Here is a 24,760-nt window from a genome sequence, read left to right as displayed (position 1 = left end):
GGTTAACTGCCTTGTTCAGGGGCAGAACGACAGATTTTTACCCTGTCGGCGCAGTGATTTGATCTAGCAACCTTTCGGTTACTGGCCCAAAGCTTTAACCACTAGGCTACCTGCCGCCCTGGGAGCCACTTGTGGATTTTAAAGCTCTTACACAGTTCCAGCTCCGCCGCCGCCAAAACAACCACTATGTGAATGTCGGCTGAAGCGGATCTGATTTGAATAGAGCCCCTTAGACAAATCAAATCAAAAGTTATTGGCCACATACACATGGTTAGCAGATGTTAATGCGAGTGTAGCGATACTTAAACATATGCAGTCAGTTTTAGAATGGGTGGCTACTAATAAGCTAGTTTTAAATATATAAAAAATGTAATTCGCTAAACCTCATGTCAATCTTGTAGGGCCCGATTCTGACCCGAGTTAGGCGCAAGTAAATAGAATGGAATTACTTTTTTATGTACTTTTCTCTCTATGCGTATTCTGACCATGATCTTAAGCATGAGAATAGCATGCTATTCATTAGGTTGGAAATAGATTAAGGTGTGGTGGAGTTGTCTACAGATGCACAGTGTTCTGACTTAATTCCCTAATAATTCCACAACCTTTACATGTGAGGAAACCATGAACAAGGTCTAGTGAACCTACCGGTTTCAAGTGGAAAAAGCATCTACTTTTATTTTTTCCGATAGAAATAACACCATTCTCGATGCATTGTAATTTACAACTTGATAAATGCTAGGTAAATGAGTAATCTGTTTGGAGAAGGGGATTGTAAATATAAATGACACTTGTTTTAGACCTTATAATCACTGGAGACAAATGTGAAACCATTCATGAAAGATTAGTGGAATCTGTGTGGGTAGCTGGACAGGTAGGAAGACTGACAGTGAAGGGGGTCAGAGGTCAGAGGACAAAGGAATGGATGAGACTGAGGCAGGAGTTACTTTAACCATAAAGTGGTATATTTACTGGGTAGTCTGTACTGCATAACGAAGGAAACTGAATAACATGTATCCAATCAAATTCATAATCACAAAGATCAAATCATAACAATCATTCATTATTAACATAATTAGGTAATTCAGTTCAATAAGAAGTCAATAGGAATCATCCTTGAGTCATTTAGGCTCGTAACTATTCATCATAATAATGAAAAGAATAATACAAATCAGTGGTCGGTTATTCAATCTATAACCCCCATTAGTTTGATATCAGAATCGATCAGTTCAGCAAACAATGACGTTTCATATTTCACCCTTTCAAGTTTGTCTTCATATGTACATGTAATTGTATTACATATTAACCATATATCGATGGCATAATTGACCTGTGATGATCTGTAGGGCCGTGATCATTGACGTTACATAATAGGTTTGAAACGTGCGCTCCAAGACACGGTCCGCGGTAATAACTATAAATAACTGATGGCCCGCTCTCCCGATCGCAACAGATAGTTCAGATGAAAGGTAACAGATTCGGTGGATTCATGGACGCACAGAACGTCTCGATTAGACGGAGTTAATGAAGAGAAAGCAGCGATTTCCTACTTTTAATGAGTTGAGATCTGTCGGACATTTCCACCTGACCTAATTAAAGCGCCCCTGGTCCAGCTGAGCAAGTGGCCATGAATTAAAGGATTCTTCCACCAACTCCATGGGCCTTTTCTACAATTTACATTTACATTTAAGTCATTTAGCAGACGCTCTTATCCAGAGCGACTTACAAATTGGTGCATTCACCTTATGATATCCAGTGGAACAACCACTTTACAATAGTGCATCTAACTCTTTTAAGGGGGGGGGGGGGGTTAGAAGGATTACTTTATCCTATCCTAGGTATTCCTTAAAGAGGTGGGGTTTCAGGTGTCTCCGGAAGGTGGTGATTGACTCCGCTGACCTGGCGTCGTGAGGGAGTTTGTTCCACCATTGGGGTGCCAGAGCAGCGAACAGTTTTGACTGGGCTGAGCGGGAACTGTACTTCCTCAGAGGTAGGGAGGCGAGCAGGCCAGAGGTGGATGAACGCAGTGCCCTTGTTTGGGTGTAGGGCCTGATCAGAGCCTGAAGGTACGGAGGTGCCGTTCCCCTCACAGCTCCGTAGGCAAGCACCATGGTCTTGTAGCGGATGCGAGCTTCAACTGGAAGCCAGTGGAGAGAGCGGAGGAGCGGGGTGACGTGAGAGAACTTGGGAAAGTTGAACACCAGACGGGCTGCGGCGTTCTGGATGAGTTGTAGGGGTTTAATGGCACAGGCAGGGAGCCCAGCCAACAGCGAGTTGCAGTAATCCAGACGGGAGATGACAAGTGCCTGGATTAGGACCTGCGCCGCTTCCTGCGTGAGGCAGGGTCGTACTCTGCGAATGTTGTAGAGTATGAACCTACAGGAACGGGTCACCGCCTTGATGTTAGTTGAGAACGACAGGGTGTTGTCCAGGATCACGCCAAGGTTCTTAGCACTCTGGGAGGAGGACACAATGGAGTTGTCAACCGTGATGGCGAGATCATGGAACGGGCAGTCCTTCCCCGGGAGAAAGAGCAGCTCCGTCTTGCCGAGGTTCAGCTTGAGGTGGTGATCCGTCATCCACACTGATATGTCTGCCAGACATGCAGAGATGCGATTCACCACCTGGTTATCAGAGGGGGGAAAGGAGAAGATTAATTGTGTGTCGTCTGCATAGCAATGATAGGAGAGACCATGTGAGGATATGACAGAGCCAAGTGACTTGGTGTATAGCGAGAATAGGAGAGGGCCTAGAACAGAGCCCTGGGGGACACCAGTGGTGAGAGCACGTGGTGCGGAGACAGATTCTCGCCACGCCACCTGGTAGGAGCGACCTGTCAGGTAGGACGCAATCCAAGCGTGGGCCGCGCCGGAGATGCCCAGCTCGGCGAGGGTGGAGAGGAGGATCTGATGGTTCACAGTATCAAAGGCAGCCGATAGGTCTAGAAGGATGAGAGCAGAGGAGAGAGAGTTAGCTTTAGCAGTGCGGAGCGCCTCCGTGACACAGAGAAGAGCAGTCTCAGTTGAATGACTAGTCTTGAAACCTGACTGATTTGGATCAAGAAGGTCATTCTGAGAGAGATAGCAGGAGAGCTGGCCAAGGACGGCACGTTCAAGAGTTTTGGAGAGAAAAGAAAGAAGGGATACTGGTCTGTAGTTGTTGACATCGGAGGGATCGAGTGTAGGTTTTTTCAGAAGGGGTGCAACTCTCGCTCTCTTGAAGACGGAAGGGACGTAGCCAGCGGTCAAGGATGAGTTGATGAGCGAGGTGAGGTAAGGGAGAAGGTCTCCGGAAATGGTCTGGAGAAGAGAGGAGGGGATAGGGTCAAGCGGGCAGGTTGTTGGGCGGCCGGCCGTCACAAGACGCGAGATTTCATCTGGAGAGAGAGGGGAGAAAGAGGTCAAAGCACAGGGTAGGGCAGTGTGAGCAGAACCAGCGGTGTCGTTTGACTTAGCAAACGAGGATCGGATGTCGTCGACCTTCTTTTCAAAATGGTTGACGAAGTCATCAGCAGAGAGGGAGGAGGGGGGAGGAGGGGGAGGAGGATTCAGGAGGGAGGAGAAGGTGGCAAAGAGCTTCCTAGGGTTAGAGGCAGATGCTTGGAATTTAGAGTGGTAGAAATTGGCTTTAGCAGCAGAGACAGAAGAGGAGAATGTAGAGAGGAGGGAGTGAAAGGATGCCAGGTCCGCAGGGAGGCGAGTTTTCCTCCATTTCCAATTACAATTCACATGAAAGCAAACGGAAGCATATCAACTTTCCCACAGTAAAGCTTAAGAAACGCTGTGCCGTTATGTCAGATTTGAAACTGTACGGCCTTTTAACTTGCAAGGATGGGCACTCTCGCATGTCTTAATTATAGGCTACCCTGTCTTCCTCTCCTATTTCAATCACGTTAAATATTATCCACTATCAGTATCGACTGTCAGTCGACCTAACAACCACACGTTTTCAACTGCCTATTTACTGTTAGTTCCCTTCATTTGGTATAGCCTACATTATCTTTCAATTTAATTATATTGTTTTGTTATTAACCTTAATTTGCTTCCTCTGTAAACGCTGTCACTGCCGTGTGGTTTTGCTGAGGATCATTAACATTTTATAATATAAAAAAAAATATATACATTGTAGGCTAATTAAATCGTTATGGAGCGGTGAGCAGACCAAGCTGTAAATTTGAACCGACGCATGGCGCAACACTTGGAACTGTGATGACACGGCCATGGTTAGTGTAGGCAATAGATGAGGGTATAGCCTACTATTGTACACTACACAAACCACCGTTTTTCTTTATTTTGTGCGTAAAGGCTCTCCAAACCTGTTTTTATTTTATTTTATGATTCATAAATACTTTACTAAACCTAAATAATCTACAAAATCCAAGTATTTTTTTGTCTAGCAATTGGTGCTGAAACGGAGACGAATATACATATATTTAGATGGCTTTCTTTCATTGATCCCTGATATTCTGAACCTGTTCTCTCGAGTCGGTCAACAAAATTCGAACTAAAAGGTACACCGTATTTAAAGGGAAGGCTTAAGATAAATGTATTGAAAACCCTATTGAATGAAAACTCCATGAGAATCTGTTGGCCAGCAAGTGGGAGGGTTTTCAGCAGTTGAATGAAATGTATTTAGAGCGTGCAAGGTAGCCACGCCTGCAGAGCACTTTACATGACTGAATAAGTTAATTCTGAATTCCAAATACTGAGAAGTGTGTAGGAAATCTGGTGTATGAAAGGCATAAATTCCTAAATTGGGATCGGCCTGTAATTAATAATGTGGCAATTGAGCAAGTTGAGACTAATCTGCTTACTGTAACCCTAGATTGTAAACCAAAATAGTCAAAACCTATTGATGCAACGTAGCTAAGATGGGGAGAGGTCTTTCCATGATAACGTGCTGCTCTGCTTTCTTGACGTCACAATCATCCAAACAAGTTCTACAGGCCCTAGTTGTATCACACCTGGTTTATTGCCCAGTTATATAGTCAAGTGCTACAAAGGAGGACATGGGTGTATTACAGTTAGCTCAGAACAGAGCAGCACGGCTGGCCCTTAAATGTACACGGAAGTCTAATATCAATAACATACATGTCAATCTCTACTGGCTCAAAGTAGAAGAGAGACTGACTGCATCACTACTTGTCTTTTTGAGAAGGTGTTGATGTGTCGAAAGCACAGAACTGTCTGTTCAAAGAGAACACGCAGCTCAAACACCCATACATACCCAACAAGACGTGCCACCTGGGATCTCTTCACAGTCCGCAAGTCCAGAACAGACTCTGGGAAACAGAAAACTATATACATGACTACATGGAACTCTTCCTCATCAATAACTCAAGCGAGCAGTAAAATCAGATTTAAAACATCAATAAAACCCCTCACGGCACAACGGGAACTGTGAAGAGACACGCTTAAGCACGCACACTCTAACACACGCACATTGTAATATTGTAAATGTTTTTGTATTTTTTTTATATATTAGAGTAATAATGTCTTGTATGATTTATTGCAGGGGTATTCAACTCTTACCCTACGAGGTCTGGAGCCTGCTGATTTTCTATTCTACCTGATACTTAATTGCACCCACGTGGTGGGGGGTGGGGGCAGTGGAACTGGCTTCGAGGTCCAGAGTTGAGGGACGTATTGTTTTATTTACGATGTAGGCTGTTGTGATGCAATTGTTTTATTCCTCTTTGAAACCCAGAAAGAGTCTTGGCACTAGCCAATGGGAATCCTAATAAATACTAAATCACTATAATTCTACACCATTTATTAGTGTCTGACTGTCATTGGTGGGCAATGAGGGCCCAACACAGTGATGACATTTAATGTCAAAGTTTATTGTACAGTACATCACAGGCTCTCTGTACATTCAGACCAGTTAGAGAAGGTACGGATCACTCATTCAGCTCATAACCAATACAAATATTCTTCAGCATGAACAGTACAGGCAAAGTGAGGCGTACCAAAGAACTAAAAGCCTTCACTTTAGGACAGATTAAGAACCAGGACACAAGATATCAGACATTCCAAGGAGGAGACAATCTATTGAATACACAAGTGAAAGATCTTACATCCAATTGGTCAATGTGGTCACTCAACTCCCATAATACCAGTCACGTTCATCACCGTGACACCTACTCAAGTTCAATATGGCGTACATCTTATATCACGTCACGTTTGCTTATTACACCTCACATTCTGCTGATTGTCCCAGCGGTGTTCTGGCATATGGTGGTGTCTCATGTTATCAATTACCCTTCCTCTCTGCTAGTTGCAGTGTCTCATTACATCAAGAGCCGTTACAATTACGCTGAGCAGGCTTCACTGCTCTGCTGCGCCGATGTGACTTGCATGACCACCCACTCTCTTTCCCAGTCATGACAGGACAACTGCGTCACTTCTCCAGAGAGAATGAGAGAGAGAAATGCGCCCTGTCGTTCGACACATTCCCAACATAATGTAAAAGCTGACTTAAACTTGATCATTTCTATAACCGTTACTGTGGCTATTCCCAGCAGAAGAGGACATGTGGAATGTGTGCATGGGTAAGCAATAAGCATTCTCACACTGTCTCCAGGAAAAAGTACCATATTCTACCACATTTCAGACTCGGCCTCAATTGATATTTTTTCTCTTCAAACCAGCTGTATGCAAGTCCCATTCTCTCCGTCAGAACAGAGTACATACAAAACATCCTGAACAATGTCAAAATGTTAGCTCTGCGCTAGGGAATTCATGTCAAATTTGATGTAAATACAAGCAATTTTTCACATGAGCAAAATTCATGAATCCCGTTACGTAATGCAAAACCCTTATACAAAGCAACGAGCACGTTGCATTATTTCAAATCAACGCAAGGAGAGAACACATTTTATCAGTAGAGCTTCAAATATACCTAAACTTATTTTCAAGGTCAACATGGTAATTTAATAGTAAAGGATATCGATCTATATAATTGTAATTAAACAGATTAAACCCTGTTAGGGAAAAAAAATACATTTTGGGAAAAAAAGAATACATTTCGCTTATTTTAACAGAACAAAACACTTTAACATCACAAATGAATTATTAAACACAGTAGAGAAGTACATTCATATAAAGAATTCTACATTGTTGGAAGCTTGTTTTGGACCTGTGGTTGATTCAGTACTCTGTCCATAAAAGCCTGATATTGTATAATTATCTTAAACAAGTTAGGACAATTTTGGTTGGCTTAGAAGGTCCAGGGTTGGAACTCAGGCCGTGCCATTAATCCACTGAGCTAAAGCTTAGACATTTGCTCGGAAGCTTGCACAAGTCTTCAGGTCTCCAAGTCTTTTGTCATTAAGTTGTTTGTCCCTGCAACTCACTTGTGAAGCAAGACGAGGTTGCAACAAGAGACGAGGGAAGAACATTTTGATAATCCTGAAGGAAGATTGTTTTGAAAAAGTTTAGTGAGAAGACAGACAGAGAAGGCTATTTTCAACCACAGGCATTAAACAGGTGAAGGGAACAATATTTAGTGAGAAAAGTACTTTAACATTACATTCATTCTGCAAGTGGGCCCAGAGCTCTTTGGGAAACGTTGTTTTTCATAGCAAAAAAAAGGTGCTATGCCAAAGAGAGGGCATTAGGTTTAAAGTGATCCAAGCTGAAGACTGATCTGCTTGAGGTTGTCATCGATAGAACAATGGTCATGAATTCATCATCACACTATTATATACACACATACATTGCATAAGGCATTTATGAAGAACCATTTTTAGGGTTCCAGTATATTCAGTATAATGTAATAGCCTAATATGTACATAAAACACAATATATGCAACCTACTATAATAGGTATTTTGCTCGTCTCTGTTTGGTATGATAGATACATAAGCAGGCAGGCAGTAACTGACCCTAATATATCAAGATGTACGCCTATGCTATGGACTATGATTCACGAACTAAGCAAATATGTCCTATGCGTAGGTCGACCATAAAAAGTAGAGAATGCATATAGACTGCTCCATCGGTTCATTGTCTGTTGTAATTCAACACCCTAGCTTAAAAAAAAGCTCAATAGCCCTTGTAATCAACAGACTAATAAATATTCGTAAATAAAGCGATAAATACTTTCCAATCACCATCACCTGTGCACTTTGCCTCAACCTGGACTCAGGGGTAGACGTAACATAGCAAATGTAAATCCAGAAATTAATACATACCATACGAAATGTAACATATCATACTAATCCAATTTGTAAGTCGCTCTGGATAAGAGCGTCTGCTAAATGACTTAAATGTAAATGTAAATGTAATTGGAATGTCCCGGATGTCCATCATCCATTTTGTATGATGTTACGAATTACAATTTTTGTGGTATGTTACGAATTGCAATTCGTACAATATTATTAGGAATTTGCTAAACTCATATTTTACGAATTCCAATTTGTTGTGGCTAGGTGGCTAACATTAGCTATTTTAGGGGTTAGGCTTAGGATTTAGGTTAAAGGATTGGGGTTAGGGAAAGGGTTAGCTAACATGCTACATAGTTGCAAAGTAGCTAAAAAAGTAGTAAGTAGTTGCAAAGTTGCTAATTAGCTAAAATGCTAAAGTTGCCCGTGATGAGATTCAACCACACAATCTTTGGGTTGCTAGACGTTCGTGTTATACGCCCACCCATTCAGTCACATATATCACCAACGCTGTGAGGAGGACAGAAAGGACCAATAGGCTAAGCAAGTATCCTATGTGCATCACATGTCAACTCAACCTATATAACCTGAAAGTGAGGTATTGTGTCCTGTAAACTACAATGGCGAGGTGTACATGTGATCATATTTCGTGCACTAGGTCGACTCATCTGAAGACATGATAGAAAATGTACCTATGCGAGATGTTCCTAACACTCCATTTGTGTTCTTTTAGGTTACATTATGAATGGAAGAACGGTCGTACAATATAAGAATTGAGAGACATATAGTTTAATACGTCTTACCCAGTTGTGCATTAGCATACGAGTTGGATGACGTAACTTATTACACATCTTTTTCTGAGACCAGATTGCTTTTTGGGTCACCATAACAAGAAAGGAGAATTACTGGGAGAACTAACGTTGGTGGATCATTTATGTAAAAGGTTAGGGGAACTAAATCGACAAAGGCTAGGTGAATTGACATACCAGGTTAGGTGAATTGGGTTAAGTTTAGATTGAGCTAAAATGCTACAGTTGTCACCGACCAGACTCGAACACGCAACCTTTGGATTCTTAGACGGTCGCGGATTACGCCTACCCATCCTCCCTGACCAACCTCCTTTCTTTGTTTCTGTATAAAGTAACTAAACCATTAGTAGGTACAATACACTATATATACAAAAGTATGTGGACACCCCTTGAAGTTAGTGGATTTGGCTATTTCAGTCACACCCGTTGCTGACAGGTGTATAAAATCGAGCACACAGCCATGCAATCTCCATAGACAAAACATTGGCAGTAGAATGGCCCGTACTTAAGCTCGTCGTCATAGGATGTCGCCTTTCCAACAAGTCAGTTCATCAAATTTCTGCCCTGCTAGAGCTGCCCCAGTCAACTGTGCTGTTATTGTGATGTGGTAGGCCATATGCTTACAGAACGGGACCACTGTTGGGTGTAAAAATTGGCTGTCACTCACTACCGAGTTCAAAACTGTCTCTGGAAGCAAGTCAGCACAATAACTGTTCGTCAGGAGCTTCATGAAATGAGTTTCCATGGCCGAGCAGCCCGCACACAAGCCTTAGATCACCATGCGCAATGCCAAGCATCGGCTGGAGTGGTGTAAAGCTCGACGCCATTGGACTCTGGAGCAGTGGAAACGCGTTCTCTGGATTGAGGAATCACGCTTTACCATCTGGCAGTCTGACAGACAAATCTGGGTTTGACGGATTTAAGGAGAATGCTACCAGCCCTAATGCATAGTGCCAACTGTAAAGTTTGGTGGAGGGGAATAAAGGCCTGGGGTTGTTTTTCTAGGTTCGGACTAGGCCCCTTAGTTCCAGTGAAGGGAAATCTTAACGCTACAGCATACAAAGAATAGATGATTCTGTGCTTCCAACTTTGTGGAAACAGTTTGTGGAAGCATGACAATGCCTGTTTCAGCATGACAATGCCCCCGTGCACAAAGCGAGGCCCATACAGAAATGGTTTGTCGAGAGCGGTGTGGAAGAACTTGACTGGCCTGCACAGAACCCTGACCTCAACCCCCTTGAGCGCCTTTGGGATGAATTGGAACGCCGACTGCGAGCCTGGCCTAATCGCCCAACATCAGTGGCCAACCTCACTAATGCTCTTGTGGCTGAATGGAAGCAAGTCCCCCCAGCAATGTTCAACATCTAGTGGAATGTTCAACATCTAGTGGAAAGCCTTCTCAGAAGAGTGGAGGCTGTTATAGCAGCAAACGTAGGACCAACTCCATATTAATGCCCATGATTTTGGAATGAGATGTTTGACGAGCAGGTGTCCACATACTTTTGGTCATGTAGTGTACGTCTTGGAGGTGCTCAGAAATACATAAAGTATGTTTCGTCTGGCACTGAGACCAGGCTGCTCAAGCAATCCCAAGCTATTCTAACATTAAACAGCAACCTGGAAGCAGCAGAAATCCTAATACCACCAAAACAAGACATTGATTTAAAACGTCAACAATTTATGCTCCAACAAGAGCAAGAGTTTGTTGCCAAATGTCTTAATTTAAACTAGCCTATCGAATTGTACCAGAAACACTTCCCTTCTTGCCTACTAAGAACCTTGATGGAGCTTTTGAACAGAATGATAACGGGAAACAATTACCGTGCTGTGAAGAAGCCAATTACCTTGAAGTGTTTTCTCTGCCCACCTATGACAGGTTAGTTCTTATGAAATATGGTTAGCTAAAAAGGGTCCTCACCATTTCCTGTTTCCAGCCAACATGTCATACATCAAATGACTGAGCATTGAAACAGTATCAGCTACAACTTTACCTTACCCCAACATCAGTACTCCTTGAATTTGATGTAATATTTGCTCTGTAGCATCAGTTTCAACAATACCTGGAGAGCAGAAGCTGTCGTAGATACTGCACTCATCTGCGCACACACACACACTTCCAATTTATATAGCACAGAGATTGTCTGTCTGCCATAACCTACGATTGCCATAAATAGATCCCCCTAGTGAATTGGCTGTGCTTTCGACGCACACACACTGCCGCTAAAGCAAAGGGGTGGGGAAATGGTTACCTAAGACGAATGTAACGAGGAGAGGAAGGACAAATAATCATGCGAGTGTGTTCTGTTCTAGGCCTATCTCTGTAGAACCAGGTCACCTACATGGAACACAGATAAAGTGCCGTGCACGAAAAACATCTTTCAAAAAGATTACTACATGTACCTTCAAAGACACTGTCACACAAACCCATCCTTGAACCATCCTCAGTTTTTTCCCTATGAAAAGGGGCATTAATTGCAATGGGTACCAATGCGATTACGTCAATAACGTTAAATTGTTATATTTGCTAATTTGTCTCCTCTCTGGCTGCCTCTTTGAACCCTCCATCTTTCACAGAACTGACTCGGCCATCCTTTTGCCATGACAACAACACAGAGAGCTAGAAACATTAGACGTCAGCACAAACATCCACCCCCTGGCTCAGCTAGTCTGTAACCTTGGTGTATATAACCTACCTTTGCTTGTCTCTCTGGCCATGGCATGGCTATTGCAACCCTAAAACATTCCGTCAACCTCTAAAGCATTGAGAGCCCAGCTCTATTGTTATCAAAATAACATAGTTTTGCATCAGCGCCATTGTCCATCGCTCAGGTCCGACTGAAATAAATGCAGCAGAAAAGCAAGTTGTTCTTGATTCCTCGGTCTCCGAGGACACAATGTTTGTCGAATACATTCTGGAAGGTTTTAAGGAGAGAGAGAGCTAGAAGAGGCCACAGGTGGAAGCATCTGAGAAGGAACTACTTTCTCTCTCGCCCCGAGAGAGCCGACGATTACTCCACTGGGGACTTGGCTTTCAAATCTCAGAAGATTACTGGGCTGAGAGATATAGTGAGTTTGTTGGGGAATGCCAAGGCACGTTTCCCTTCTTGAGCATGGCCCTCTACCACCCACGCTCGATCCTCAACTGCCCTTCGCTCCCCTTTTCTCAATTCAGTAGGTTGGAAAGGGAGATTGTTCAACGCTCTCCCCCATCCCATAAGCCCCGCTTTGTCTCTCTTTGCATATCATAAGAGGCACAGAGAAAATGAATTGTTTCCATGTTACCTCACAGTCCAATGCCTGCTCCCTCTCGTAGCCTCTTCAGAGACTTGCACCTTGAATCTTTTCCCTTCTTCCAACACATAAAGCACAGAAAATAAGAATCTACCAACCACATCAAGCAATGACATCTTTGCATTTGTACAATAACCTTTTGGGTTCACAGATGTACCATGTGAGTCCAATGGCTGCCAAACTAACTCAGATGTTTAGTAGGCGGTTTTTAGTCCATAGAGGGCCAGCCTCCAGGAACAAACAAGAGCTCAAGCGGGGATTGTACATCAAATAAGGGGTAATGGTCTGAAGAGGTGGTGGTCTGTAGTTGATGGGGGTCATTTGAGCTTGACGGGCCAGGGCAGGCACGTGCGGAGTCCTAGCATGGATGAGAAAACGATCGTGGGCCGGTGCTTCTTGAAGCGCAGGCCCTTCTTGAGCCGCTGGCTGTTCTCAGCCGTGTACATCTCCCCCTGCTGGGCAGCGCAGGCGATGCGGGTAACCACCTCGCCATGCTCCACTGCCTCCTGCTCCGAGCGCACGAAGACCTCCCGGAGCTCCTCCAGGCGCCGCTCCATCTCCTGGATGACACGCTGGCGCTCCTCCATCTCCAGCAGGCGCCGGCGGGCTGCCTCAAACTCCATGCTGGAGCTAGGGGTCACCATCTTGGAGGAGGGGGCCGTGGTGGCTGTCGAGGGGGGCTCCGAACCGTACAAGGCCATCGTCACCCGCCGGAAGTCGCCCATGGAGATGGAGCGTCGTGTGGCGGGCGATGGAAGAGGGAGGGCCAGCGTGCCGAGGGGGGAAGGGGACATGGCTGAGAAAGGGAGGGAAGCGACGGCGAGAGGGGGTGCTGAGGCCTCAGGGTGAAGGTGAGAATCCATGTCGTCCGTGGTAGGCGCTTGTCTGAGGTTTTTCTTCACGGCTGGGTGCGTGCGGCAGTCTATGCTGCTGTTGTTGATTCTAGTATTCTGTGGGAGCACAGTGAGTGGCATGCTGCCTCAGAGCATCTTCATTCATTAATAAGAGATCGGAGCTCAGTAAAGCGTTTCATGGGGAGGAGTCCACTCGCCCCTCATTGGTTGCTTGCTTCATGTTGAATGCCGATTGGCTGCTTGCCCCTCTGCTGGCTCTGCCCCCTCGATGTCCTTTGTGTTGCTATCTCCGGTGCTCTTAGCCTACTTCAACAGGAAAAGGAAGAGAGGGATAACGCATTCAGCGATTCTATCCTAGCTCCTCTCCTGTCTGTGGTTGGCTTAGTGTGTGTGTTGTATGAGTCGGTCTCTCCTCTCCGCCCTCCCTCCCTCCCTCAATCCATCCTCCATCCCGCTCGGCTCGTTGCCCATAGCAACACAGTCTCAGCATCAGATGGCAAGTGGAGGAGGGTGGGGTGTCGTTCACATTTGAGTTTCTCTCTCCCTCACCTTCCCGAACTGATTTATCGCTCTTTCCCACTATTCCTCCTCCCCCGTCCTATCATTCACCGCCTGTCGCAGAATTTTTTTTATATATATTTTTTGAACTAGCTCTTCCAAGATGACAAACTTCACTCAGTGCTTCTCAGACCCTTATCCAATGATAATTTGTCCCCCCCCCCCTCCACACACACACACCTGAAATGATCAGACACCGCTGTACCATCTGTTTGGTCCATTCCCCTGCTAGCTAGCTGATCGAGCCAGCTGCTCTAACCCAAGGTTGAACTATTTTCTCTCTCTCGCTCTCATTTATATATGTTTGGACACACCTACTCATTCCAGTGTTTTTCTTTATTTTTATATTTTCTAGATTGTATAATAATAATAGTGAAGACATCAAAACTATGAAATAACACATATGGAATCATGTAGTAACCAAAAAAGTGTTATACAAATATATTTTTTATTTGAGATTCTTCTAAGCAGCCAACCCTTTGCCTTGACAACTTTGCACACTCTTGGCATTCTTTCAACCAGCTTCATGAGGTAGTCACCTGGAATGCATCTCAATTAACAGGTGTGCCTTGTTAAAAGTTAATTTGTGGAATTTCTTTCCTTCTTAATGCGTTTGAGCCAATCAGTTGTGTTGTGACAAGGTAGGGGTGGTATACAGAACACAGCTCTATTTGGTAAGAAACTTGCTTGGGCCAAGAAACACAAGCAATGGACATTCTTGGTCTGATGAGTACACATTTGAGATTTTGGTTCCAACCGCCATGTCTTTGTGAGACGCAGAGTAGGTGAATGGATGATCTCCGCATGCGTGTTTCCTAATGTAAAGCATGGAGGAGGAGGTGTGATGGTGTGGTGGTGCTTTGCTGGTGACACTGATTTATTTAGAATTCAAGGCACGCTTAACCACCACAGCATTCTGCAGCAATACGCCATCCCATCTGTTTTGCGCTTAGTGGGACTATAATTTGTTTTTCAACAGGACAATAACCCAACACACCTCCAGGCTGTGTAAGGGCTATTTGACCAAGATGAAGAGTGATGTATCAGATTACCTGGCTTCCACAAACTTTTGACTGGTACTATACGTATATATGAGAGAGTGCAAGAGATTGGTGGGGTTTTCCAGTGTGCATGCTGCAGGGTTGCGGTCAATTCCAATTTCCCTTACCCCAACCCTGGCGTGCTGTAGCTAGTTTAGTGTTTGGGATGCTGCCACTGTTTGGTCGCACAACATAGTTCCAAGAAGGGTTCCTCATATAACCCACAGACAGGTTGCCAAGAGTTCAAAAGCACGCATACACAGACACACTGCTACCAACAACTGTGTCCATCCGTGACTTGTGAGCCAAGTAAGCCAGAGGGATACGCAATGCAAACCCTGTCCTGTTATGAAAGACTGGCGCACGCTCTCACACACACGCAAAACAAGGCTCTTGATATGATAATTCAGGATGCATTACAGTATTACAGGGTTTCTCTCCCATCTCAGATATCATCTCTCCCCCTCCCTACCTTCGCCCCACTAAAACACAGAAAGCCTGTCCTCAATCCCTTATGAAACTACCCATCCCTCCATATACCCTTTCCTCCCTCCATCATTCCCTCCCTGTGCGTACACAGACCCTCTGTCCCAGATTAGTTTAATCTCCTCTGCCTATGTTGTGTTTGTGCTAGGGGGAGGGAGTGATTTGTCAGTTGCTGGATAAAGGGAATTGACCCTTGCACAGAATTTTGGGCAACCAATCGCAGTGTTCCAATGGATAGCAACTGTCGTCGAGTCCAACATCTCGGACAAGCTCACGTTTGAAACACATGAAAGCCATTATGAAAACAGAGTTTTCATCCCCATTTTTTAAATGGCTCAATAATTTAACAGTGCACCAAGAGAACTTGCTACTGCGATTCCTGAAATGCAGTCTTGGATTATTTTTCAAATCCCAAATTATAATTTGAGAGAACACTAGTTAGCTCTTAAAGTGGTTAGTAACTTTGGCTGCATGGTGACAGCGCAATCAGAGCCATCCAGTGGCTACAACCTTCATTTCACCAGGTTCAAATCAAGCAATTGTAATGACAGTCCACCACAACATACCCGAGAGTCTCCTGATTAGTAAGGGGTAGTGTGTGTTTAATTTCATTGAGTATTAAAAACACAGTTTGAGATCATTGTGAGGGGATTTCACCAGTGGTTAGAATGGGGGAAATGGGCTTCCCGGGGAAATGGGCTTCCCGTGAAAATGTTGTCCAAGCTTGCAACAGTACCCAAGGGGGGCGGGGCTTAGCGAAGGGTCAATTACATCATCATGAGGTCTGACTGGGGATTGGGGGGGAGAGAGCCACGGGTAAGGTAGGGACAGGGGACTCATTTGCAGGGTGCAACCAAAAATAAGTCTTGTCAACGTCTTCTGCTCATAGGCATAGCATAGTTTCAGAGAAAATATGGTCTACTTTTACTTTAGTGGGCTGGGCTGTAGAGGAGCTGTAAACTGTGATACCCACTGAAAGAGAATAGTCAATCTTCAGTTTTTTTGTGCTCGTGTGCGCAGTACCACAGCTCTAACAAAATCTTTCCAGAGGCACAATCAGAATTGAGCTCACATCAGCCATAATGAGAACTACCCTTTCAATCCAAGAATGGCGTAGCAGTCGGATGTGTCTTTGTCCTGTCTTGTCCCGTGTAAATAGTATTCGTATTTTTCGTATACATTTCGTATTTATTTTAATTTCACTTTCCATCTAGGAACTGAATATACATTCCTACATTCCGCCTCACCCAATGTGGTACGGACCTGCTATTTTTTATATACTTTTGAACCGTAACCCCAATCAGAAGCTAGCCAGATAACTAGCTAGTAGTCAGTTAGCCACTGCTGCGGTCTTCGCCCTTAACTCGGACACAGCCAGCTTCAATACCGGGCCGATACCTGCCAGTCTGCAAGCGCGATATCAACCCAGAGCATATAGGACTGCTTTTTCTCTACCACATCACCGGATTCCTGACGCAAGCTCTGGACAATTACACCGTATTATCACAGCTAGCTAGCTGCAACCGAGTGGCTACTACTGGCTAACACCTCTGTCTCGAAGCAAGCACCAGTTAGCCTTGAGCTAGCCTCGAGCTAGGCCCATCTGCCGGCTAGCTGCAGCGCGATATCAACCCAGAGCATATAGGACTGCTTTTTCTCTACCACATCACCGGATTCCTGACGCAAGCTCTGGACAATTACACCGTATCATCACAGCTAGCTAGCTGCAACCGAGTGGCTACTACTGGCTAACACCTCTGTCCCGAAGCAAGCACCAGTTAGCCTTGAGCTAGCCTCGAGCTAGGCCCATCTGCCGGCTAGCTGCAAGCGCGATATCAACCCAGAGCATATAGGACTGCTTTTTCTCTACCACATCACCGGATTCCTGACGCAAGCTCTGGACAATTACACCGTATCATCACAGCTAGCTAGCTGCAACCGAGTGGCTACTACTGGCTAACACCTCTGTCCCGAAGCAAGCACCAGTTAGCCTTGAGCTAGCCTCGAGCTAGGCCCATCTGCCGGCTAGCTGAAGAGCTAGTGCCACTGCCACTGCCACGAAGCTAGCACCAGTTAGCAAACACTATTCTACAATTCACAACCTCTCTTTCGCCATCGCCATCTGGCTTGGATTCTCTGTCGACACAACCACGTCTGAGCAGACCCCTTCCGTCTGAGCAGACCACCCCCCGGGCTACTAACTTTACACGCCGCGTGCTAGCTTAGTGGAGGCCTCCTCTGCTCCATCTACGGCTGCCCCCTGGACACTATGATCACTTGGCTACATAGCTGATGCATGCTTGACTGTCCATTAATTCACGGTACTCCATTCTGTTTATTTGTGTCTTATCTGTCGGCTCTGTGCTTTAACTCAGGATCTGTGTGTAGTTAATCCGACCCTCTCTGCCTAGTCATCGCCATTTTTTACCTGTTGTTGCTGTGTCAGACTAGCACCCTGTTATTGCTGCTGTTATCTTACCTGTTGTTTTAGCTAGCTCTCCCAATCAAGACCTGCAATCACTTTATGCCTTATTGTATGTCTCTCTCAAATATCAATATGCCTTGCATACTGTTGTTCAGGCTAGTTTTCATTGTCATTGTTTTGGTTTGCAATGGACCCTGTAGTTCCACTCTCCGTACCTCTGATACCCCCTTTGTCCCACCCCCCACACATGCGGTGACCTCACCCATTGAGACCAGCATGTCCAGAGATACAACCTCTCTTATCATCACCCAGTGCCTGGGCTTGCCTCCGCTGTACCCGCGCCCCTCCATACCCCTGTCTGCACATTATGCCCAGAATCTATTCTACCACGCCCATAAATCTGCTCCTTTTATTCTTTGTCCCCAACGCTCTAGGCGACCAGTTTTGATAGCCTTTAGCCGCACCCTCATCCTACTACTCCTCTGTTCCTCGGGTGATGTGGAGGTAAACCCAGGCCCTGCATGTCCCCAGTCACCCTCATTTGTTGACTTCTGCGATCGAAAAAGCCTTGGCCTCATGCATGTCAACATCAGAAGCCTCCTCCCTAAGTTTGCCTTACTCACCGCTTTAGCACACTCTGCCAATCCTGATGTCCTTGCCGTGTCCGAATCCTGGCTTAGGAAGGCCACCAAAAATTCTGAGATTTCCATACCCAACTATAACACTTTCCGTCAAGATAGAACTGCCAAAGGGGGAGGAGTTGCAATCTACTGCAGAGATAGCCTGCTAAGTTCTGTCATACTTTCCAGGTCTATGCCCAAACAGTTCGAACTTCTAATTTTTAAAATTAATCTCTCCAGAAATAAGTCTCTCACTGTTGCCGCCTGCTACCGACCCCCCTCAGCTCCCAGCTGTGCCCTGGACACCATCTGTGAATTGATCGCTCCCCATCTAGCTTCAGAGTTTGTTCTGTTAGGTGACCTAAACTGGGATATGCTTAACACCCCGGCAGTCCTACAATCCAAGCTTGATGCCCTCAATCTCACACAAATCATCAAGGAACCCACCAGGTACAACCCTAAATCCGTAAACATGGGCACCCTAATAGACATTATCCTGACCAACCTGCCCTCCAAATACACCTCTGCTGTCTTCAATCAAGATCTCAGCGATCACTGCCTCATTGCCTGTATCCGCCACGGGTCTGCGGTCAAACGACCACCCCTCATCACTGTCAAACGCTCCCTAAAACACTTCTGCGAGCAGGCCTTTCTAATCGACCTGGCCCGGGTACCCTGGAAGGATATTGAACTCATCCCGTCAGTTGAGGATGCCTGGTCATTCTTTAAATGTTACTTCCTCACCATATTAGACAAGCATGCTCCGTTCAAAAAATGCAGAACCAAGAACAGATATAGCCCTTGGTTCACTCCAGACCTGACTGCCCTCGACCAGCACAAAAACATCCTGTGGCGAACTGCAATAGCATCGAAGAGCCCCCGCGATATGCAACTGTTCAGGGAAGTCAGGAACCAATACACGCAGTCAGTCAGGAAAGCAAAGGCCAGCTTTTTCAAGCAGAAATTCGCATCCTGTAGCTCTAACTCCAAAAAGTTCTGGGATACTGTAAAGTCCATGGAGAACAAGAGCACCTCCTCCCAGCTGCCCACTGCACTGAGGCTAGGTAACACGGTCACCACCGATAAATCCGTGATAATCGAAGACTTCAACAAGCATTTCTCAATGGCTGGCCATGCCTTCTTCCTGGCGACTCCAACCTTGGCCAACAGCCCCGCCCCCCCCGCTGCTACTCGCCCAAGCCTCCCCAGCTTCTCCTTTACCCAAATCCAGATAGCAGATGTTCTGAAAGAGCTGGAAAACCTGGACCCATACAAATCAGCTGGGCTTGACAATCTGGACCCCCTATTTCTGAAACTGTCCGCCGCCATTGTCGCACCCCCTATTACCAGCCTGTTCAACCTCTCCTTCGTATCATCTGAGATCCCCAAGGATTGGAAAGCTGCCGCGGTCATCCCCCTCTTCAAAGGGGGAGACACCCTGGACCCAAACTGTTACAGACCTATATCCATCCTGCCCTGCCTATCTAAGGTCTTTGAAAGCCAAGTCAACAAACAGATCACTGACCATCTCGAATCCCACCGTACCTTCTCCGCTGTGCAATCCGGTTTCCGAGCCGGTCACGGATGCACCTCAGCCACGCTCAAGGTACTAAACGACATCATAACCGCCATCGATAAAAGACATTACTGTGCAGCCGTCTTCATCGACCTGGCCAAGGCTTTCGACTCTGTCAATCACCATATTCTTATCGGCAGACTCAGTAGCCTCGGTTTTTCTAATGACTGCCTTGCCTGGTTCACCAACTACTTTGCAGACAGAGTTCAGTGTGTCAAATCGGAGGGCATGTTGTCCGGTCCTCTGGCAGTCTCTATGGGGGTACCACAGGGTTCAATTCTCGGGCCGACTCTTTTCTCTGTATACATCAATGATGTTGCTCTTGCTGCGGGCGATTCCCTGATCCACCTCTACGCAGACGACACCATTCTATATACTTCCGGCCCTTCCTTGGACACTGTGCTATCTAACCTCCAAACGAGCTTCAATGCCATACAACACTCCTTCCGTGGCCTCCAACTGCTCTTAAACGCTAGTAAAACCAAATGCATGCTTTTCAACCGTTCGCTGCCTGCACCCGCACGCCCGACTAGCATCACCACCCTGGACGGTTCCGACCTAGAATATGTGGACATCTATAAGTACCTAGGTGTCTGGCTAGACTGCAAACTCTCCTTCCAGACTCATATCAAACATCTCCAATCCAAAATCAAATCAAGAATCGGCTTTCTATTCCGCAACAAAGCCTCCTTCACTCACGCCGCCAAACTTACCCTAGTAAAACTGACTATCCTGCCGATCCTCGACTTCGGCGATGTCATCTACAAAATAGCTTCCAACACTCTACTCAGCAAACTGGATGCAGTTTATCACAGTGCCATTCGTTTTGTTACTAAAGCACCTTATACGACCCACCACTGCGACCTGTATGCCCTAGTCGGCTGGCCCTCGCTACATGTTCGTCGTCAGACCCACTGGCTCCAGGTCATCTACAAGGCTATGCTAGGTAAAGTGCCGCCTTATCTCAGTTCACTGGTCACGATGGCTACACCCACCCGCAGCACGCGCTCCAGCAGGTGTATCTCACTGATCATCCCTAAAGCTAAAACCTCATTTGGACGCCTTTCCTTCCAGTTCTCTGCTGCCTGCGACTGGAACGAATTGCAAAAATCTCTGAAGTTGGAGACTTTTATCTCCCTCAACAACTTTAAAAATCTGCTATCCGAGCAGCTAACCGATCGCTGCAGCTGTACATAGTCCATCTGTAAACTACCCACCCAATTTACCTACCTCACCCCCCATACTGCTTTTATTTATTTACTTTTCTGCTCTTTTGCACACCAGTACCAATATCTCTTCTTGCACATGATCATCTGATGATTTATCACTCCAGTGTTAATCTGCTAAATTGTAATTATTCGATTTATTGCCTACCTCATGCCTTTTGCACACATTGTATATAGATTCTCTTTTTTTCTACCATGTTATTGACTTGTTTATTGTTTACTCCATGTGTAACTCTGTGTTGTCTGTTCACACTGCTATGCTTTATCTTGGCCAGGTCGCAGTTGCAAATGAGAACTTGTTCTCAACTAGCCTACCTGGTTAAATAAAGGTGAAATAAAAATAAAAAAATAAAAAGATTGCAGTTTTAAACGTGCAGTAACTGCAGTCGATTGTGGTATTTTGGACGCAGTATTTGCAGCATACTGCAGTTATACTGCCTTCAGTTATACAGTTATACTACAGTGAACTGCAGCTATACGGCACTCTGACTGCAATCTTTTTTCGTAAGGGTAAAAACCAACTGCATAAAACACCCATTACATCAGGTTGTTCAGTCGATGTTCACACTATTATCAAATATCCCAGTGAACACAACATGTTGAAAATACATATTTTCAACCAAAAAGACAGTCTTGCGCTCATAGGTTCAACTCCACTGTTTTGGAGTGAGAGGTGTTAACACGCTCTGCCTCTTTCTTATCAGAGCATCTCCAAGGTCTGCCACCCACGCAGAGACAGAGGAAGAGTCAGAGGCAGCCTTCACTCTGCGTTTTCACGACTATCAGACACATTGCCGCTCCTGCTTCTATCTAGTGCTACCTCTAAATCAAACAGACTTGTGTCCAGTAGGCACAAACGAAAGAAAATGTTAAGAAATGGAGTGAAACAGGGAAGTACTATCTATACTGGCCCAATAAGAAATGCTTGTTTCTATTTCTGTTTAAAACGTGTCGCTACGGTTTGCCCTAATGAACAGACCTGCCCGCCATTACAACCGCAGATGAAATGAGGCAATGCAGCATCTTCCAGCGTTTGTCCCAAATGGCACCATATTCCCTATATAGTGCACTACTTTTGACTAGATGCTTTCAGATGGAGGAGACCAGGGTAATGTAATGAGAGCCAGATGGAAAGATGCGTGTACAGTGCTGTAATTAATACCGGGAACCTAGAAAAGTCTGTGTTAGTATGGGTGCGGTTGGAGAGGGTTAATTTACTGCAGTGTGAATTGCCTGTACACGGACATCAAGGTAAGAGCACAGAGCCCCCTGGTATGTGAGTGAGAGAGAGAAAGACGAACAGAGGAAGAGAGAGTGTTTGTTTATTTGCTTATTTACTGGTTTTGCAGACGCAGTAGCCACACCAAACACAAACAAGTAACAAAACACTGATAGACTAATGGACAAGGACAATCACACACACTTAAAATACAATGATATACAAACAATACTACAAAAATAGTGTGCGTGTCCCCACCATTCTATGAGTTGTATAATAATTTTCTTAAAAAAGGTCATTTTTCTGTTTGCTTGAGGATTTGGAGATGGAAGGGAGTTCCATACGATCATGGCTCTGTATAAAATTGTGCGTTGCCGTGAATTTGAGAGAGTTGGAGACAGAGGCCTCTGGTGGCATGTCTTATGGGGTATATATGGGTGTCTGAGCTGAATGTTGTTATTTGATTATGCAGATAATCTGGAATTTATCGTCACAGTAATATTTCTCATAACTCGAAGAGAAGCAGTTAATGTCTCGTCAACTCTCAACCAGGAAAGACTGGCATGCATGTTTGTTAGTTACGTTCAATTAAAGGGCAAGGCGTGCTGCTTTGTTTTAAGCCAGCTGCAGCTTTGCTAGGTCTTTCTTTGACGCATTTGACCACATTACCGGACAGTAATCAAGATGGGACAAGACCAGAGCCTGAACTAGTACAGTTGATTTGTGTCAAAAATCAGACATTCCCCCTCCCCGTCTTCACAACTTTGCCAATGTGACTTGACCATCCATTCCTCAATGGTCACATCCTTTATGTCCAACTCCAGCTGAGGTTTAAGTCTTAGAGAATGTTTAGTACCAAATACAATGCTTTTAGTTTTAGATGTATTTAAGACGAGTTTATTATTAAATCACCCATTCTGATACTAACTCCTTATTAAAAATGTCAGTGAGCTCACTTGCTTCGGGTGCTGACATGTAGAGTTTGGAATCATCCGCATACATAGTCATTCTAGCTTTGTGTAAGACCAGACGCAAATCATTTGTAAAAATAGAGAAGAGTAACGGCCCAAGGCAACTGCCCTGAGGGACACCGCACTGTAGATAGCGCCTTCGGAAATTATTCAGACCCCTTCACTTTTTCCACATTTTGTTAGTTTACACAGCCTTATTCTAAAATTGATTAAAATGTTGTTTTTCCTCAATCTACACACGATACCCCATTATCTTTTTGCAAATTTATAAAATATTATATTTACATAAGTATTCAGACCCTTTACTCCGTACTTTGTTGAAGCAACTTTGTCAACAATTACAGCCTCGAGTCTTAGGTATGACGCTACAAGCTTGGCACACCTGTATTTGGAGATTTTCTCCCTTTCTTCTCTGCAGATCCTCTCAAGCTCTGTCACGTTGCTGCACAGCTATTTTCAGGTCTCTCCAGACGTTCGATCGGGTTCAAGTCCGTGCTCTGGCTGGGCCACTCAAGGACATTCAGAGACTTGTCCCGAAGCCACTCTTGCGTTGTCTTAGCTGTGTGCTTAGGGTTGTTGTCCTGTTGGAAGATGAACCTTCGCCCCAGTCTGAGGTGCTCAGTGCTCTGGAGACAGTTTTCATCAAGGATCTCTGTACTTTGCTACATTCATCTTTGCATCGATCCTGACTAGTCTCCCAGTCCCTGCCGCTGAAAAACACCCCCACAGCATGATGTTGCCACCACCATGCTTCACCGTAAGGATGGTGCCAGGTTCCCTCCAGACGTGATGCTTGGCATTCAGGCCAAAGAGTTCAATCTCGGTTTCATCAGACCAGAGAATCTTGTTTCTCATGATCTGAGAGTCTTTAGGGTGCCTTTTGGCAAACTCCAAGCGGGCTGTCGTGCCTTTTACTGAGGAGTGGCTTCTGTTTGGCCACTCTACCATAAAGGTCTGATTGGTGGAGTGCTGCAGAGATGGGAGAACATTTCAGAAGGACAATCATCTCCACAGAGGAACTCTAGAGCTCTGTCAGTGATTATCGGGTTAATGGTTACCTCCCTGACCAAGGCCCTTCTTCCCCGATTGTTCAGTTTGGCCGGGAGGCCAACTCTAGGAAGAGTCTTAGTGGTTCCAAACTTCTTCCATTTAAGAATGATGGAGAACACTGTATTCTTGGGGACCTTCAATGCTGCAGAAATGTTTTGGTACCCTTTCCCAGATCTGTGCCTCGACACAATCCTGTCTCGGAGCTCTACGGACAATTATTTCGACCTCATGGCTTGGTTTTTGCTCTGACATGCACTGTCAACTGTGGGACCTTATATAGACAGGTGTGTGCCTTTCCAAATCATGTCCAATCAATTGAGTTTACCACAGGTGGACTCCAATCAAGTTTTAGAAACATTAAGGATGATCAATGGAAATAGGATGCACCTGAGCTCAATGTCGAGTCTCATAGCAAACAGTCTGAATACTTAGAAATACCATAATTACATGTTTTAAAAAAAACCTTTGTCATTAT

The 24,760-nt window shown here is 45.0% G+C and overlaps 1 protein-coding gene across 1 annotated transcript; it reads right to left on the bottom strand.

Moving 5' to 3' along the window:
* Positions 1-5,818: 5,818 nt before the first annotated feature.
* On the bottom strand, positions 5,819-13,514 carry LOC139530549 (TMF-regulated nuclear protein 1-like). The gene has a single exon (XM_071327063.1). It carries the CDS (start codon positions 13,232-13,234, stop codon positions 12,578-12,580), a length of 657 nt encoding a protein of 218 aa, XP_071183164.1. The 5' UTR covers positions 13,235-13,514; the 3' UTR covers positions 5,819-12,577.
* Positions 13,515-24,760: the final 11,246 nt, after the last annotated feature.

This window comes from Salvelinus alpinus, chromosome 9 (genome assembly GCF_045679555.1).
Source record: "Salvelinus alpinus chromosome 9, SLU_Salpinus.1, whole genome shotgun sequence".
Classification (NCBI taxonomy): Eukaryota; Metazoa; Chordata; class Actinopteri; order Salmoniformes; family Salmonidae; genus Salvelinus; species Salvelinus alpinus.
Note: the sequence above shows the minus strand (reverse complement) of the source record. Positions and strands in the feature narration are given on the sequence as shown.

Bases quoted from the DNA above. Each gene is read 5' to 3' on its own strand.
- LOC139530549 (XM_071327063.1), bottom strand. From the start codon at position 13,234: ATGCCACTCACTGTGCTCCCACAGAATACTAGAATCAACAACAGCAGC.